The sequence below is a fragment of the Camarhynchus parvulus genome, unplaced genomic scaffold, assembly GCF_901933205.1.
Source record: "Camarhynchus parvulus unplaced genomic scaffold, STF_HiC, whole genome shotgun sequence".
NCBI classification, from domain to species: Eukaryota; Metazoa; Chordata; class Aves; order Passeriformes; family Thraupidae; genus Camarhynchus; species Camarhynchus parvulus.
In genome coordinates this window covers 1-13973 of record NW_022148535.1, presented here as the reverse complement: position 1 = coordinate 13973, position 13973 = coordinate 1, and the positions used below count along the sequence as shown (strand labels likewise).

The 13973-nt window shown below is 44.7% G+C and overlaps 1 protein-coding gene across 6 annotated transcripts; it reads right to left on the bottom strand.

Annotated features, from left to right (window-relative positions):
- Window positions 1-2991: 2991 nt before the first annotated feature.
- LOC115916902 (laforin-like) lies at window positions 2992-11511 on the bottom strand. 6 transcript variants are annotated; one of them, XR_004061643.1, is made up of 5 exons: window positions 11348-11511; window positions 10098-11146; window positions 5238-5323; window positions 4303-4496; window positions 2992-3166 (listed from the first exon to the last, which is right to left on the bottom strand). XR_004061643.1 is itself a non-coding variant. In XM_030970632.1 (3 exons), the coding sequence occupies exons 1-2, from the start codon at window positions 5660-5662 to the stop codon at window positions 4487-4489; spliced, it is 438 nt and encodes a 145-aa protein (XP_030826492.1). In that variant the 5' UTR covers window positions 5663-5720; the 3' UTR covers window positions 2992-3166; window positions 4303-4486. The 6 variants fall into 6 exon arrangements, 2 of the variants coding, with proteins under 2 accessions (XP_030826492.1, XP_030826493.1); XR_004061645.1 differs by lacking the exon at window positions 11348-11511 and having other exon boundaries at window positions 4303-4499; window positions 10098-11341; XR_004061642.1 differs by lacking the exon at window positions 11348-11511 and having other exon boundaries at window positions 10098-11340.
- Between the last annotated feature and the right edge of the window lie 2462 nt (window positions 11512-13973).

Genomic DNA, 13973 nt, shown 5'->3' with positions numbered 1-13973 from the left:
TATTACTTAAGTTTATTTATATATTTTTATATATATCATTTACATATTAAGTATATATTTCTGTGTTAGGGTTATTACTTCTGTAACACATTATTTAAAATAAATCCCCTGCCGCTACCCATAAAAAAGCCAAAAAGAACCCCTTTAATTTCAACTGCATTTAAAATTTTTAAAAAATATTTTTAATATTTATATTCACATTTCTATCTATAATGTATATTGATTTATGTTTATTTTTACATTTATATTTATAATTTCCCGATTTAAAGATAAATTTCTATTCTATATTACATCTATTCCTATTACTTATATATTTTTATTCATATTTTTATCTATTGATTATATATTTCTGTGTTAAGACTTTCACTTCTTTAACACTTATATTATTTAAAATAAAACCCCTGCCTCTTCCCAAAATAAAGCCAAAAAGAACCCCTTTCTTTTCAACTGTATTTAAAAAATTTTTGAATTCTATTTTTTTAGATTTATATTCACATTGACATTTTAAATGTATCTTAATGTATAGTGCTATTTGTATTCTATATTACATCTCTTCCTATTATGTATATTTACTTATATTTTATATGTACATTTATATTTTTATCTTGATTCTATATTTCAATATGTAGACATATATAACAGTAATATCTATATTCATATTCTTTAAAATAAAAACCCTGCCTCTAACCCAGTAACAAAACAACAAACAAAAAAACCCAAACAAAACCAACCCTTTCTTTTAAACAGTAGTTAAATAGATTTTATTCCTATGTTTTCATATTTATAATCACATCTATCTTTGAAATGTATATTAATGTATAACGTTTATTTACACATTTCTATTCATAAATTTCAATTTATATATAAATTTATATTCTATATTACATCTATTTCGAGTACTTATTTATATATTTTATACATATTGTTATATATTGATTAAATATTTCTGTGTTAGGATTTTTACTTCTGTAACACTTATTTAAATTAAAAACCCTGCCTCTACCCAAATTAAAGCCAAAAAGAACCCCTTTCTTTTCAACTATATTTACATAATTTTATATTTATATTCACATTTATATTGCCGTATAATGTTACTTATATTCCATACTACATTTCTTCATATTACTTACATATATTTATATTTAAATTTATATTCACAGTTTAGTAACAAATCTTTATACACTTATTATTGTTTCTATCTTTAGATTTACATTTCTATAATATTTATATTATTTAAACTAAACCCCCCTGCCTTCTACCAAAGAAAACCCTTTATTTAAAATATACTTAAAAATTTAAAAATAATTTTACTTTCCCAATTGTATTCACCTTTACATTTATAATTTTTATTTATTATAGTTAAAGATATTTTATATATTAGAGAGAATACCTTTTAATATTACAATAGATATATTTTTATATTATATATTTCTATTCCTTGTATTTATTTATATCATATATTTACAGATATCGGTATATATATATTATATATCTGGATATATATATTATATATCTGGATATTTGGATTTCTATTTCTATACTATTTATATGTATTAAAAAACCCCAGAATATAATCAAATAAAAACCAAAAAAAATCCCCAATTTATTTTAACTAGATTTAAATATTTTTATATTTACAATCTATAATTATATATCTTTCTATTTATACAACAGACTATCATTTATCTATATTATAATGTTACAATAATATACCATATATTATAGTTTTATATATTTTTCTATTTGTTTTCTATATTTATGTTTACCACTATAATTTTATATTTATTTTTAATTTATATTTATTTCTATTTTCATCTCTATATTCGACCATATAAATTCATTACCCTCACCCATCAGAACCACAAAAACACCGTACCTTCGTCAGCACCGGTGCGCAGGACATCGCTCGTCCCACCGCGGCGTGTCAGAACAAAACCTATTTCTATTGCTAACAGAACAAAGATCCCACAACGTTTAACCCTCACAAAAACTCAAATAAACCTAACTGTAAATCAGTTTTAAATCCCACAAGAACCAGCCCAAAACCTCCGTACATTCTCATCATAAACTTCCTCCTAGACCACTATCTCAAAACCCCAAAAAACTCAAATACACATTGAAAATGACATAACTGCTAATAAAAACAAACACCCATTAAAAAAAAATCAAACCAACTCACTAAACTCAAAACTGTGCAACTGACCCTAAACATGACTAAAAAAAGCCCCCAAAGCTCTACCTTTATGCTAACTCACAAATAATAACCAATAATCTATTAAAGTTATTTTAAAAATTTAAAAAAAAAAAAACTAATTAAAAGCATGAAAATAAAAAATCTAAACTATTAAAATACTAAAAAACATCACTACCCAAATTAAAAAACATATTGCCTATAAAAACCCACCATATAAATGCCCCTGTCCCCAAAAATAAAACTAAAAAAAACCCATCGAACCAGAAAGAAATCGGAACTTAGGAACACTAAAACCAGAACGTTCAAGAAGTTACACCATATCCCTTATCATACACCAACTACAAACAACATAAAACAATACAATCAATTCTTAAAAACCACCTTCAAACCACTACATTAAAAAACCTTTCAAAAATTAAAAACTGCATTTAACAAAAGCCATCTAAGCAATTAACACCCCAAACTCCAGCAGCCGAGCTGGCCCTACCAAATCTGTATGTTTAGACATACGGTAAACAAAACCAAAATCCCAGTAATACCCGTCAGAAGTCTACGAAAGAAACCTATTGAAATTAATCCTACCTCAAATACAAACCAACCCAGCCAGAAAGTTAGCCTCACTCAAAAAAAAAATTTACACAGAGTTAATAATACCAAGAAATAAAACAACACACCATATGCCACCAATGAATGTAACAGTGAAGGGAAAGAAATGCACATTTTTTTTTTTTTTTTTTTTTACTAACTTCTTTTATTAGCTAGAACAAAAGATTTTGCCAGGACTGCAACAACCTCTTCTTCTTTCTTCCTTCTCCTTCCTTCTGAAATGTCCCTTCTCATTCCCAAATTCCTTACAACTTCTGAGTTGAAATCCAAGCAAAAAGCAAAATTGGTGCACTTGTGCGTTCGGTGCTCCTGTCACATTCTCTGTTTCCCTCCACATCTTCTTACGCTTTCAGTCTTCACGCTGCCCTGCCGTGATGAGTTGGACAGAAGAATTGGCACGTGTGAAGAGAGGATTTCCCTCCCTCCCTCCCTCCCCCCCAGAGCCGGCTTCCTTAGCGCATTTCAATCCATCCCAAGCCTGCAATGATGCCCGCTCCCCTCAAGGCTCACAGCAAGCATGCAGCAGCTCAGGCTTGTTTGCCTCCAGGGCTCTGTGCCTTGGACAGCTGAGAAAACTTCTGATGAGCCTCTGTTCCAATAAATTGGAATGCAAACTCGGCTCCATCTCAGAGCCTCGGTGACCCCGGCCAGCCCCTTCCTCACTTCCCTGTGCCACAATGACTTCCAGGCAGAAGGATGCAAAGCAGGTTTTTGTCTTTTCTCTCCAGTGCCAATAGGTAAACTATGTAGGCTTTGAAATAACTAATTACCCTCTCTTTGAACTGGCCCAAGGACAGGTTGACAGAAAAGACAGAAGATTGCTGCTAAATCCATAGCGGATAGGAGGAAAGCAGCAAGGATCCCAGGCCAGCAGCGTTGCCAGGCAGTGTCACGTCCCTGCCACCTTGTGACAAGGCACACAGCTGCAAAGCCCCAAAGCCTGCAAGCCCCGGAGCTGCCACACGGACGGACCTGGTTCCCTTCCCGGGTGCCCAGAGGGAAACCTGAGGGCAGGTGTCCACCCCGAGGGAGCACCCAGAGCCCCGGGCGGGGATGGAGTCACTGACTGCTCTCTGGGGACGAGACCCTCCCTGCAGGTGACACTGGCTTGTCCTCTCCCTGTGGGACAGGGACCTGCAGTGCCTATGACCAGCCCCATTCTGTCAGCATCCAGGTGCTGTGTTAGAGCCAGAGGGGCCAAGGCTTTCCAGAACCATAGGATCCTTTAGGCTGGAAAAGCCTTCTAAGGTCATCGAGCCCAGCTGCTGCCCCAGCACTGCCAAGCCCCCCCCAACTCAGGTCCCTGAGCACCACATCTTGACATCCTTTAAATGTCTCCAGGCATGGGGACTGCCCTGGGCAGCCTGCTCCTATGCCTGACCACCCTTGCAGTGAAGAAATTTTTCCTCAAAGCCAATCTAAGCCTTCCCTGCTGCAACCTGAGGCCATTTCCTTTTGCCACGTCACTTCTTACCGGGGAGATCTCGGTACTCAAGCCTTACCCGCTCGTTCCCTAGGAGGCCTCTGGCTTGGCCGGATGAGAGGAGAAACACTCCCAGCACGGGAACGGGAGCTCAGGAGGTCCCACACCAAGGCCGGGGGAGCAGCCGTCCTCACCGGAGCTCGCGTGTCACTTCTCAGAGATTGGCTCTGCTTTTCCTCCCGGGCACATCTCCGCTCAGTGCTTCACAACTGGCTGCTTGGAGGAGAGGGGAAAAATAGGTTAGCCAAGCTTTTGATCCAGACTTATCTGATGTCTTTGCCTGCTTTGCCTCTTCCTGACTTCCTTCTGCTAAGAAAACAGCTGCCTTTGGACTTCTAGGGGGAACTTTGCACGTCATGCCTGAAAAGGAGCTACAGAAAAGTGCCTCATTTTTAAAGACTCGGCCAAGAAGACAGATAATAGCAGCTTCTCCATCCCCACTGCCTGCAGAGCTGGCAGGCACCAGGCCAGCTCTGCTCCTCCTTCAAGTTGTTTCCCAATCTGCTGGCAGAACTGAAGGCTACTTTGGCATCCCATCGCTCTGCTTCTCCCGAAAAAGATCTTTCTGTGCTGTCATCCCTCCACGGGAAGGGCCTTTCTGTCTCACACACTCGGTGACACAAGGCTACACGAAGCTGCAGCAGCCTCTGCTCCAGGTGGGAAGGGCTTTCTCCCTCCTCCGGCACCTGCCTGGCACAGGTTGCTCAGAGATGCTGCGCCTGCCCCATCCCTGCAAGTGTTCCAGGCCCATCGGTGCTCTGGAATGAGCCTCTGAGCAACCTGGTCTGTGGAACCACGTCCCTGCCCACGGCAGCAGGCTTGCAGTGAGGTGATCTTCAGAGTCCCTTCCCACCTGAATTATTCCATGATTCTATGAACGCAAAAAACCTGGGGAATGAATCTGTAAAGGTCACTAAATGCATAACAGCACATGGCCATTGATCCAATACTCACCAGCCCATCCGGCCAAGGTCAGAGCTCTCTGCCCACCGAGGACACGGCAACCAGCGGGGACCTTTCTCCCACTCTCCAGCACGGAGCTGTGAAGCCAGACAGAAGTTTACACAGACCGGGAGGCGGCGGGACGGGACGGGCGCCAGGCCTGACCTTCCAGACATGGCGGCAGAAAGGGCGGGGAGCGCCACGGCCCCGCTGCGCCTCCTGCGCCGCCTGCCCGCCGCCGCCGCCCCGCCGGGATTTTCCGGCCCGCCGTCGCTTCCAGCGCCTGGAGAGGGGCCTGCGCGGCCTCGCGGGGTGCAGCCCTGTTCCGACGCCGCTCGGCCGGCCCCGCCCGCTGCCCCCGGCCCGCGGAAGCGCTGCGACCGCGCCTCCGCCGCCCGCCGAAACCGGCCCCGCCGGGCCGCCCCCGCCCCGGCCATTCTTCTCGGCCATCTCGTGCCCCTTCGCAGCCCTGAACGTCCTTCACCCCTCCCCGCCATTTACAGACCCCACCCCGCCCGCCGCTCCCCCCCCCCCGCCCTTCCCTCGCTCGGCAGCCGCGTCCTTCCCCGGCCCCCGGCGGCGAGGGGCAGGGCGCTGGCTCGGGGCGGAGGAGAGGGCTGCAGTACCGCGCAGTGGCCACAGGGTGGCAGACTCACCGGGGGGGGGGTGTGTCTGCAATTTTCCCGCCCTTTTGGCCGCCAGCTTGAGAAGGTCAAAGAAAGTCCGCGACATTGGCGACACGCCACTCCCTCGATGGCGGCCGAAAGAGGACCCTCGGCAGAGAGAGGCGTTTATCCCCGATGCCTGTCACAAACCCGCCAAATTACGCCCGCCCCTGGCGCCGTTGAGCCCACAGCCTGTGTCGGATACACTTGAGACGCCAGAGAAAATCCCACCGGAGCCGGGCCGGCGTGGGGGTTTTATGCAGGCAGTCCGAAAAACACCCACCGGGGTCCTCCATTTTCCCGCCCTTTTGGCCACCATTTTAAGAAGGTCAAAGAAACTCCGCGACATCCGCGGCCTTGGCCACTCCCAAAATGGCGGCCGAAAGAGGACCCTCGGCAGAGAGAGGCGTTTAACCCCGATGCCTGTCACAAACCCGCCAAATTACGCCCGCCCGCGGCGCCGCTGAGCTCACAGCCTGTGTCGGATACGCTTGAGACGCCAGAGAAAATCCCACCGGAGCCGCGCCGGCGTGGGGGTTCCATGCAGGCACTCCAAATAAACACCCACCGGGGGTCCTCCATTTTCCCGCCCTTTTCGCCGCCATTTCAAGAAGGTCAAAGAAACTCCGCGACATCCGCGACACGCCACTCCCAAGATGGCGGCCTCGCGCCTGCCTCTCGCCGCAGCGCTGCACTACCGCGCTCTGCCCACAAGGCGGCAGCACCGCCGCCCACCCCAGCCGGGGCCGCCTTGGCGCTGCGGGCAGCGAAGGCGGCAAAAGAACAGGGGCGATCCCCGCCAAAAACTCCTCTGAAATAAATGCCAAAAACCCGCCTCTTACCCAACGAGAACCAAACAAGCCCCCTTGCTTTAAAACCATACTTAAATAAATTTAAGATTTATATTTTTCGTATTTATATTCACATGCATATTTAGAGTGGACATTGATGTGTCATGTAATTTATATAATATAGTCTGTCTATTCCTATTATTTACATATATTTCTATTTTGTATTTTTAAAAATATCTTTATCTATTGATCGCATATTTCTATATTTAGATTTATATTTCTATAATACTTTTATTATTTAAAATAAAAATCCCGTCCCTGACCAAACAAATACAAAAAAACCGTTCTTTTAAGCTATACTGAAATATTTTTATATTTATAGCTGGCGTCCTTCTATTCACATTTATATTTATAGTTTATTTGATGCGTTCTATTGATAATTATATTTAATATGTAACATATTCAAATAATAGAGATGAATTATTATTGTTATTATGTACCATATCTACTGCTAAAACTTAGTTTTTCTTCTATTTTCAACTTTTATATAGATCTTTATGTATTTATGATCTATTTTTACACTTAGATTTCTACCTTTATATTGTTTGTATTTATAATTTTTATACTAAAACCCTTGCCGAATAAAAACCAAAACCCCCCTCTATTTTAAACCACTTTCAAAAATATTTTTATATTTTTATTTATCATATTTATCATTTATTATATATTATATCATATTGATGTACCATATTGATATCTATTTTATATCTCTTTCCTATAATATATTAGAATAGGATATAGACAGCATTACTTGTATTATGTATTGTATCGATTTATGTTATTTTATATTTAAAAATATTTAGTTATTTTATATATACCTGCATCTATTTGCAACACATTTATATATTTTTATTTTGATTGGGGTGGTGTTTATATTAATAATGTATATTTATATTTGTATAAGCATACACAACACTCTATTAAAAAAAACATCTTATTGTAATATAGAATGACTTCTGTTACAAGCTTTATTTTTATATATTCAGTCTAGATTTAAAATTTAAGTCTTTTATTTCCATTTCTATACACCTATTTGCCTTGTTTAAATATAGTTATAGTTAGAACTTTACATTTAAAATCCAATTCCTAAATAAAATGACAAAACAAACAGCATCACATTCCCACCAATATCCTCCAAAAAACATCAAAAGACCTCCACCAGCCAAACAACGGCCAGCGAAAAAATCCCACGCTACGCCCTTTTCACTAAAGATTCTCCTCGCATCAGAAAAACGGAACGAAAATAAAAGAAAACCCGATAGAAACACACACAGCAAATCACAAAAACTACTGAGAAAAAAAATCAAACCAACTTACTCAACTCCGAACAGCGCCACTGACCCTGAAGGTTACTGAAAAAAAAAACCAAAATTCTACCTCTACACAAACTCAAAGAATACCCAATACGCTATAAAAGTAACTTTAAAAACCGAACTAATTAACGACCTAAAAGAAATCTCAACAACTAAAAAATAAGAAAATAACTACTCAAAAAAAAAAAACCAAAAAACTACCTAAATTGACCCATCCTGTAAAATACCCATGTTCCCAAAAATAAAACTAATTAAAAAGCGAATGCAGCGAAAGACCAAAAAAAAAAAACCAAAAAAAAAAAAAAAAAAAAAAAAACAAACGAAAAAAAAAAACCAAAAAAACCCCACCAAAAACTTTAAAAACCACCAAAAAATCCCCCAAACCAAATAAATTTACAACGACCACAAGAAAGAAAAGATTCCTAACGGAATAAGCCCATAGTGCCTCAATCTATCAAAATAAAAATACCACCTAGAAATAAACACAAAGCCTAAAGAGAAACGGAACCATCAACAATATCTCCCAAATGATCCCTAACAATAAAACATACACTACAAACAAACCAAATAAGCAAAAGCCCTGCAAGACGATAAACACAAATCCAATTATAAAGATTTTAAAAGCCCCGCTGCTATTAACGACATGACGCTACCTCGAGCCCACCGAAACAAACGCTACGCACTCACGCTGATAAAAGCCACCACAACAGAATTAAAATCCGAACCGCTACTTCACGCTACAACCCGTAAAAACCATTGCACGCCTTTAAAAACATAAAACCCCGGCAAAAAAAAAAAAAAAATCCGACAACAAAACTCAATCTAAACCAAAACTTTATCATCACCACCTGAACCGAGAACCGTACCAGCCAAGAAGAACACCATATCCCTTAGCGCGCACCCACTGCAAACAAAACAAAACGATGCAATGAATCCCTACAAACCACCTCCAGACCACGACACCCAAGAACTTCCAGCAGCCGAACCCCGCGCTGCCGGCCCCGCACGGAGCGCGGCTCCCGGCACGAAAGCGGCTCCTCCGGCGGCTCCTCCGGCACGCAGGGGCGCCGCCGCCCCGGAGAGCCCCGCCCGCTCCCCCCTGCCCGCCGGGGCCGGCACCGGGCCCGGGGGGCCCCGGCGGCGCCCGAGCCCCGCGCCCGGAGCGGACGGAGCGGCCGGCACCGCCCGGGCCGGCAAAGCAGCAGCGCCCGCGCCGCCCCTGCCGCCCTTTGCCGGCCCCGCACGGCTCCGCTCGGCTCCGCGCGGCTCGCACCGGCGCGCCTCCGCCACTGCCGCGCCGGCCCGGCCGCGCCAAATTCCCCGTCCGCCTCGGCAGCTGCCCAGCCCGTGCCAGCTGCGCTCCCGAGCGGGAACGTTCCGGGCCGGGCCGCGGGCACAAGAAGCGCCCTCAAATGCAGCGGCACAGCCCCATCGCAGCCCTGCAAACGCTGCCGGAGCTGCTGCTTCCTGCAACTGAACCCCGACACTGACGCCGCAGGCGGGGCTCACCTCACTTTAACGAGGGCAAAGAAACGCGTTCTGCCCTTCCATTTCATCCCCTAGGAGAGCAGAAAAGAAGGGCTGCTCCTCAAATGAAAGCCTTCAACTGATGGGAAAGGGGGATTTTCACCTCAATTCAAGCCCTTGAACAGGAGGGACACCCAGGGCTGTCCCCTCAACTTAAACCTTAGGATGATGAAAATGGGGGGGGCTGCCTTCGAATCAAACCCATAATACCACAACAATACTTTTCCCATTCCCCTTAAAATAGAAGGCAGGGATTCCCTGCCACCCCTGGGATACCCCTAACAGCCTGCAAAAGGCAGGTTTTCCTTCAATCAACACCCTTAAAACCACAAGTGAAGGGGGATCCCCTCAGTTCAAACACAGACAATAATAGAAGAGTAGCTGCTTCCCTCTCCTTCATTTCTTTTGTCTTCATAAATTCCATTTTTGTTCCTGGGGGCACCGGGGAGGGACCGGCAAGATGAAATCGAAAAGGGAAAGGACAAAAGTCCCCGCTCCAAATCCACACGGGCTCACCTGTTCGGCTGCTGCTTCCCGGCGCAGAGATTCGTCCCTCGGCACCTCCTTTAAGCGATGTTCCGCGTTTCCAGCGCGTATCCAGGTGTTGCCCCAGACGCTGGGAGAAGCTCTCGCAGTCCTTCCATGAGAGAGCCCCGGGAGCCCCCCATAAACCCCTCTACTCAGCAGCTCCATGCAAAAGGCAGCTGAGGCAAAGCCTCCCCCTAAAACGGCCTCCCCCCGGCAGGAGCCCGCCCCTCATCATCCTCACAGCTCACACCTGGGCTGCTCCGAGCCCCCATCATCCTCACACCCACACCTGGGCTGCTCCGAGCCCCCATCATCCTCACACTCACACCTGGCGCTGATGCCACTCTCCAACAGCGCCTCTCCCTGTCCAGCACACAGCCCGCTTCTCGCAGACACAGAGCAAACAGAAATCTGCTACGGCTGCTGGCTTTTCCTAGTCCGTCTGGTTCCACAAGTCAAACACGTACGTGCACTGATTGAGGGAAAGCTTTCCGGTGCAGAAAACTGTCATTCTGCTAGCACACTGTGATACACCTTCAGAAAAAGCAGAATCGGCGCCAACTCCTAAGACCCCTGCTGAGGAACCCAGCCCTCCTTGGCACACCCAATGCAGCAGACCTCGAAAAACGAGGGGAAAAGTCAAGCTTGGAGTGGGAAAAGAAAATATAAATACAGCAGCCTTTAAAATAAGCCTTGGCACAGCAAGAGTGGGAACCAGTCACATTTCTCCTTTCCTTGCTCTATGTAAGGACATAAATATGAAGTAAAAAAACCACACGAAACACAAGGCAGAGCTGGGATTTTACAGGTCTTTGTTTTGGCCCTCGGGATGACAAGCGCCTCTTCCGGGGCTGCGACACGATTTGGGGACTGGCAGAGAACGGAGGCAAAAGGTGCCAGACAGCTCTTTCTATTGCCTTCAGCCCCTGCAGCGCTTCTGATGGTTTCAGGGCACAGCTTGGTCCATTCCTAGATAAAAACGTTACGGCAATATCTTCAAAACTGCTACCCATCTCTAGTCGGAGTTTCCTGCGTTCCTGTAAACAAACGAGTGGATAGAGAGGGTTTCTCCCCAGTTGAATTTAGAGACAAATTCCTATTCTTTACCAATACCTATAAAAACGAGTAACTCGGCAGGTTTTAGCACTCTACACCCAGCCCTCCCTGTGAATTTGGCGGCAGCTTTGGGTCCCTCTGGGGGACGGCACCCAGCGTGACCCCCCTCGCCCGCCACCCACCTGCTCCTGCCCCGCAGTGGGGCTCCCTCTCCTGGGGACCTTGGGGTGGCCCCAACGGCATCCCAGCCCCGAGTCTTCACCCCCTTTCCCTCAGCCCCAAAGAAGGCACAGAACGAGTCCCACTGCCCTGGACAGCAGCGCAGCGCTTCCTCCAAGCCCTTTCCACGTGCACATGGCCCCAGAAGGGGGCGCTTCTGGAAGGGAAAGGGGGGGGGGGGGGGGGGCGGCGGGGGGGCTCCCGCGCCCCGCGCGTCCTTCTCTTCCCCCCCCGCAGGAGAGGGGCGGCAACCAACAAAAAAAAAAAGAAGGAAAAGGCAAGCAAAGAACAAAAAAGGAACCACCACCAACCCCACCAACCCCCCCCCAACACAAAAAAACACAAAAAAAAACAAAAAAAACAAACCCACAAAAAAAAAACCAACAGCACAACAAAGAAAAAAAACAAAAAAAAAAGAAACGGAAAAAAGGGGAGGAAAAGAACAATCTAAAGAACAACAAAAGGAAAAAAAAAAACAACAAAAAAAAAAAAAAAAAAACAACAAAAAAAAAAAAAAAAAAAAAAAGGAACAAAAAAAAAAAAAAAAAAAGAAAAAGAGAAAAACACAAAGGGGGGGGGGCCCCCCCTTTCCCACAAACACACACCACCCTCCCCCTTCCCCCACTCTGGGGCTCTCCCCCCCCAGCAAAAAAAAAAAAAACACCCATTCTTCCCTTCTTTTCGGCAGGACCCCCCCCCCCGGGGAAAAAGGGGGAACAAAAAAAGGGTGTAAAAAAAGGGGGGGCCCCTTTTTTTTTTTTTTCCTTTTTTTTTCCGCGCGGGCGGGGGGGGGAAAAAAAAAAAAAAAAAAAAATAAAAAACAAAACTTGAGGTGTCTTGAGGATGCCCAGGCCTGGGAGGAAGCCCTTCCCAGCAGCCTCCTGGCCTTTCCCCACTCTGAGGAACTGTGGAAACATCCAGACCCGGGGTGGACAGCCTGGGATGTTTTCTGCATGAGAAACGCCACAGCCCCGAGCACCAGAAACATGAAGATGCTCTGGATTGCAATTTACAGCCTCAGTGGATTCTACATGGGACAGCCAAGTCATTTGTGCCCAGAGGAAATACAAGTCACCATTTTTAATAGTTAAAATGCCCGTGGAAGTTACTGGCTGCTTATGGCAGTGAGCTTCATACGGCCTCCCATACTTAGGGATTTATCAGAAGAAGCAGTTTCAGGTTCCTTCATTTTGGAGCCCAGCTCCAAAGCTCTGAAATTAAGGAATTTCTCCTGAGAGTTTGGAGATTATGTTATCACAAATGAAAGAAAGTAAAGAAGAAATATTCCCAGTAAGAGCCCTTGGGACCTTCTGGGCTGAATTTGGAAGGGGACATTCATTCCCTGTAGTGCAAATACACAACAACCTCCAACACAAAGCGAAGATGTCAAGTGAGGTCTGAAAGTACCAGTTCGACAAATCTCATTGTCATTCTTTTTTTCAGTGACTTTTGCAATCAAACTCCAAAACTGACAACCACAACTATCCCCTGTGCTCCATCCAGCCACTCTGGAACAAAACAATATTCCGTGCCAAACTGACAATGGACAGGGGTAGGGGTCTCCTCTTCAGAAGCTCCTGGCCTGACCTGGAACTACAATGACGTATTACACATAGTAGAAGAAACTCCATTTGATTTTTTTTATTTAAGCAGAACCTAGGGAGAAGTGCTAGAGAAGTGGCATCCACCTGTTTCCTACCACAGTGGAGATGGTGACTCTGTAATTCCTACACCACCTCTCACCATCCATGCTTTAGCTCTAGGCTGTCCAGGAGAGGAGCCAGATCTCTCCAATGGAAAGGATTTCTCACTTACCGAGTATGGAAATGACTGAAGGTGGAATCTAGTGAAAAAAGGAATTCACAACGTTTGCACGTCTGTGTGCATTCACAAGTGAAGAGAAATTCAAACACCAGAGATCATTAGGAGGAGCAGAAAGAAACCAAGGTACTGGTCTTCATTACAACACATAAGGTTAGTGCACGAGATACAAAGAAACGAAGTATTTATTGTTAAAAGCTCTTCTACTAATCACTCGGCATCATACAATGGATATGGTGGCTACAGAGTAGAGGGAGTCTCTCTCTCCCTTCCCCCTATTCTTTATACACGTATTTGCTCACTCTCACAAAGCCACTGTTTTATTTTTAAAATAGAGTTCCTCTCTTCAGTGAGTCGGGAAAAAATGTTTATAACACAGGATCTGGCAGAACAGATACAGCCTATTAAATAACAGAGCAGTTACAGAAAGGAGACTGCTTTCTTTAGGGAAAAGAGCCTTCTTTCCCTCCGTATCTCTTTGCATTGCCTTAAAAGAGTTCTCCACATGAAACCAGACCAACAACCCCCAAATATCTGATTAGCCTTTCGGCAAAATTAGAAGCCCTAGGATACACACCAATGTCGATTTATATACTAATATTTTCACCTGTTCTAAACCATGTGGTGTAAAAAACCTGCCAGCCGAGACTGCACTGCAGCTACCAACCCTGCAATGTGGAACAACTGAATCCCTGCTGGTAACAGGGAGAACGCTTTGACAGTGTGTCTCAAAGTTATTTGCAAAACTTTTGGTTCTGTGCTACCCCC

Coding starts and splice junctions, on each gene's coding strand:
- LOC115916902 (XM_030970632.1), bottom strand. CDS start 5,662: ATGGCCGGGGCGGGGGCGGCCCGGCGGGGCCGGTTTCGGCGGGCGGCG.